The following is a 4,620-nucleotide window of genomic DNA, read 5'->3' on the forward strand; positions in this document are numbered from 1 at the left end:
AGTTGCCCAGTTAATTTCTTTCTATTTTTAGTAGAGATGGGGTCTCGCTCTTGCTCAGGCTGGTCTCGAACTCCCGAGCTCAAACGATCCGCCCGCCTTGGCCTCCCAGAGTGCTAGGATTACAGGCGTGAGCCACCGCGCCCAGCCTAAACTCCTATTTCTTTATGAAACATTTTTACACAAGGGTTCAAATCGGTAACCAAATCAACACCTGATGACATCTTAATCTGCATGACATAAAGCACCAGCCAAGAAAGTTAACCACCTACATGTCAGTGATGCTACTGCTGCCTCAGGTGTTCCAGGGCAGTCAGAGAAAGAGGTTTCCTCTGTCAGTTTGGGGGCAGTGCACTCTTCATGACTGAGGAGCCCAGGACCAAGGGAGCCTTCTGTCAAAGAAGTACAATCTGTGGAAATGGCACTTAAACAACAGAGTTAAGGCCAGAAGAGAGCAAGAAGCACTTTGGAAGAAATCGGATTTGTTAGCTCACAATTACCCATGCATTAAACAAGAGGAAGTAATATGGGGAAAAAAAGGAAGGGAAACAGATATTAAGCAAAGTTTGAACAGCATGCACATCTTTTCCTAATACTTCAGAATCTTCTAATTTCACTATACAGTTGTAGTTGTTAACATTATTCAGTAAATTTCCTTTGTGGAACAAAATGGTGTCATTAATATTATTCTGTGTAAGAGCTGAGAAAAATCATTACTAGTTATCTTATCTAGTAGTAACATTTTAAGTCACAGAGGAGGGAAGAATTCTTATGCATATAAGATATGTTAAAATTCCAAATCCCTAAATATCACGTGAAGATGAAAGATTCAAAGAGTGTCTGAGTGCTCCTAAATATTTCCTGTATTTGTGACTACTAATTATCAAAATTAGGTAAAATTATATTAAGCAATTTTCATACTTATCAAGTTATCCCATGTGAAAGTACCAGCATAATCATATTCTATTTTGTTATGATATTACTAGTGTATCACATTCATTTATATCTCGCATTAACTCTAAAGATTAAGAAATTTTATACTTATAACAGCTTCTAAATAGCTATTGAAAATACTGGCAACAGTATTAGCTTACATTGTTTTATTTTTACTGGAATTTCATTTGGGGAGAATCCACAATGAGAGCTAGATACTGCAATAGAAAATATTTTCATGGTAGCAAATTTTTAGCATTAAGAGTAGGATAGTTCGTATGTTGAATTCATACCTGGAATAGTTGCATAAAGAAACTGTGCTTGCACCTTCATATACGTTTCCTTCTGCAGACACCAAGATACATTCCTAACTATAATGTGTCATTACTCTTGGGAAGGAGGTTCATAAATGTTAACCTGACATTGCATAAGGAAAAAACAGGAGACCAAATAGGGAAAGTACTCAAGGTATAATTCCAGAACTGAAATTTTGATCTCTGCCAGTTTCATACTCTAATCCTGGTAGGTAGGTAGGAGAGAATTCATTTCATGGTACAAAATTTGGGAAATGAGGCCAAAGAATTTGTATCTCTTTCGTATTCAGAGCATTACAAGTAGATTCATTTCTCAATTGTCAGGAAGGTTCTTTTTCAGTAATTACATAATGTAGAGTAAAAATGTCATACCTGGGCTGGATAGCCCCTCAGGAGAGTTTGCTTCTGAAACACTGTCTGGAGAAATTCCATCTACTGACTGTAAGACTGAAAAAAAGAAGCAACACAACTTATAAAGTCACACTGACAAATGAAACAATTCCTTAACAGTTTAACTTATTTTTATATAGTTCAGAAGGAAATGAGCCCTAACCTTGCTAGAAGCCATTTTATATAATACTACCCAGCTGTGAAACAAATCCACATGGATTCTCTTTCCTACATGTAGTCAATCCTGAAATGGCAGGATCTGTCTGAATAAATTCATGAATTATACCATGCTTAATTTAGGATAATGGAGCTGCACAGTTTTGTCATTTTGTTATGTTGCAGATTTTTAAAAGGCAGCTAAGTGAGACTAAGGAATTATTTTTAAAGCCTAGATATCATTATTATCACAAAATTAAAGGCAGAACTTATATCATTTCTACTGTCTGCATTAAACAAAAACACAACACAAATTTATTAATGGGAAAAGTGACCTTACCAGTGCCTTGACTATCTTTATCACTTTGATGCAGGGGTAATTTGGAGGGTGGGGAAGGTGCTTTTCGCTTTGTCCTTCTCAAAGATGAGTTCCCTCCAGATGTGCTCCTGAGCTGCAGTGAGCCTGTTCTCACTATACCTGCTCCACAGGGACTCTATGGAAAACAAAATGACCAAACACAATCCTATATTTAGAAATTAATAGCAAACTTTAGGAAGACACTGAACTTTACGTCAAACACATCATATACCAACATGGAACGTAACAGTCCTTCACATTTACGGAGCATCTGCCACGTGCAGAAGCTGGGCTACGGGATGGATATTTAAAGAAAAATAATACGGCCCCTCTCAAGAAACAGGCTAGGATGGGAGACTGACATGCAAACAACTAGCTGTACTGTAGAGGACTCATAAGTAATACAGTTAGAAACTAACTTTTCAAGAAAAATCTGAAGAAATTATTGGATATAAAGTACGAGATGAAAAAGGGAAGATTATTTGCACATTAACAGCTGGCTTGATTAATCTCTCTCTTTCCAGCACCAGTGTATCAGTGAAAAACACTGCAAAAATCTATGTCTACCCGAGGCAAGGTCCTTTGAGGTCACCAACCACAAACAGCTACTGCTCACACTCACAGCACGTGACTATCAGCAGACCCTAAGACAATCCTGCCTCAGCAGGCTGGACGGTGCCTCCTGGCCAATTGTCACGTCATCTTTGCTCTTTCTCTTTACAACAAAACTAATTAAAACTGTTGTTCACAGTTTGTGTCTCCAATTTCTTTTTTCCACTTGAACCCTTCCAATTAGATTTTTCTCAGCCCTTGATCCATTAACTATTCCTATCCACATCACCAATGATTTTGACAATAAATACATCAGTGGTCCCTTCTCAGAACTCATTTAACCTGTTAGCAACATTAAACACAGTTGTCCACGCTCCTAAAATGCTCTTTCTTCCATGGTACCACATTGCTTACTCTCCACAGATCAGTCCTCTCCAGCTACTGTTTTCTGTGTCCACTCCTTTTTGTCTCTTGATAAACATTGCCCTCAGTCCTTAGACGTGTTCTTATATTTACTATCTCTGCTCATCGCTTGGTGATCTCATCTATTCTCTAAAGTATTATTTATACGCTGATGAATTCCAAACTTATCTCTCTATCCTGGACCTCTGTTACGATCTCCCCTTAATGTCTAAGGCCACTTCCATTTAGCATGTCTAAAACTGAGATCCTGACAATTCCTCTTTACCACTCCCTCCAAAATCCTGTTCTTCTCACAGTCACCCCTGTCTCAGGAAAGAGCAGGTCACCTTTCCCCGTGCCCCCATCTTCTCTCTCACACCCCACAATGAGTCCACCCTTTTGCGTTCTCCCTTAAAAGACATCCCGCATCCAGCTTGACTGCTACTACATAGTTTGAACTGTCATCAAGAAGCTTCTAATTGGACTCTCTGCTTCCACATTGCTTCCCTATGATTCTTTTTCAACATGGCAGCAAAAGGATCCTGTTAAAATGTAAGTCAAATTAGGTCTCATTGGTTAAACTCCACTACTGGTTTCCCTTATAAGGCCATCAATTACCTGGCCCCGAGAGCTCTCCTGACCACCTTCTTTGAGTACGGAGTGGCTCACTCCGCACCAGCCACACTGGCCTTTTTGTTCTCCTCAAAAGCACCAGGAGAGCTCCCACCTCAAGGCAGTCGTCCTTGCTGTTCCCTGTGCCTGGAATGCTCCTTCTTTTGATAACTCAATGTCTTACTCTCCGATTTTCTTCAGGTCATTTCTCAAATACCACCTTTTCAATGAACTTGTCCCTGACTACCAACATTTCCTATCTGCCTTCCTAGCTTTATTTTTTATGATCAGCATTTAATAGCTCTCTAACATACTATATAGTTGACTTATTTGCCTTGTTTATCATCTGCTTCCACTAGGGTTGACTATAAGGACAGGGATGTTTTTCCCTTCCTATTTTGCTCATTGCTGTATCTCCAGAACAACGTCTGGCTCCCAGAAGTTTCTCAATACATATTCATTGAGTGAATGAAAAAAAAAATGGATGATATACTACCCTTATATATACTGATAATAGTGGGGGAGGGAGTCCTATTGGAACCAGTCACAGTAATGATTAACCTTAAAACTGAACAGTGCCCAGTGTTCAGGAACCTGTGCTTAGTACACTGCATAAACACTCATTGTGTGTCTCAAAATCTCCACCTTTAAGTCAACCCAGGTCGCCTCATCATACCTTAAACGACTTTAATAAAAGTTAAATATTTAACTCTAGTTTGTCAGATCTTAGCAATGAATACATGGATGTGTATTATGGTATATAAATTTGAAATATTTCATAAGCACATTTAATGCGAAGAGTTAAAGAACTACTTATAACTGTCTTCAGCTTTTACCAACAGGATACATTTCCTTTGGTCAAATTATGACATTTTTAAAAACGGGTTGAGATTACTTTTAATAATT

The 4,620-nt window shown here is 38.5% G+C and overlaps 1 protein-coding gene across 1 annotated transcript in view; it reads right to left on the reverse strand.

The window, feature by feature from the left end:
- COBLL1 (cordon-bleu WH2 repeat protein-like 1) overlaps window positions 1-4,620 on the reverse strand; it is a 185,328-nt gene that overhangs the window by 17,848 nt on the left and 162,860 nt on the right. The window contains exons 7-9 of the mRNA XM_012655818.1: window positions 2,131-2,284; window positions 1,617-1,691; window positions 270-386 (exon numbers count right to left, since the gene is read on the reverse strand). Of these exons, the coding sequence (XP_012511272.1) occupies window positions 270-386; window positions 1,617-1,691; window positions 2,131-2,284 (346 nt within the window). The remainder of the gene's footprint in view (window positions 1-269; window positions 387-1,616; window positions 1,692-2,130; window positions 2,285-4,620) is intronic.

This window comes from Propithecus coquereli, unplaced genomic scaffold (assembly GCF_000956105.1).
Source record: "Propithecus coquereli isolate 6110/MARCELLA unplaced genomic scaffold, Pcoq_1.0 Scaffold49, whole genome shotgun sequence".
NCBI lineage: Eukaryota > Metazoa > Chordata > Mammalia > Primates > Indriidae > Propithecus > Propithecus coquereli.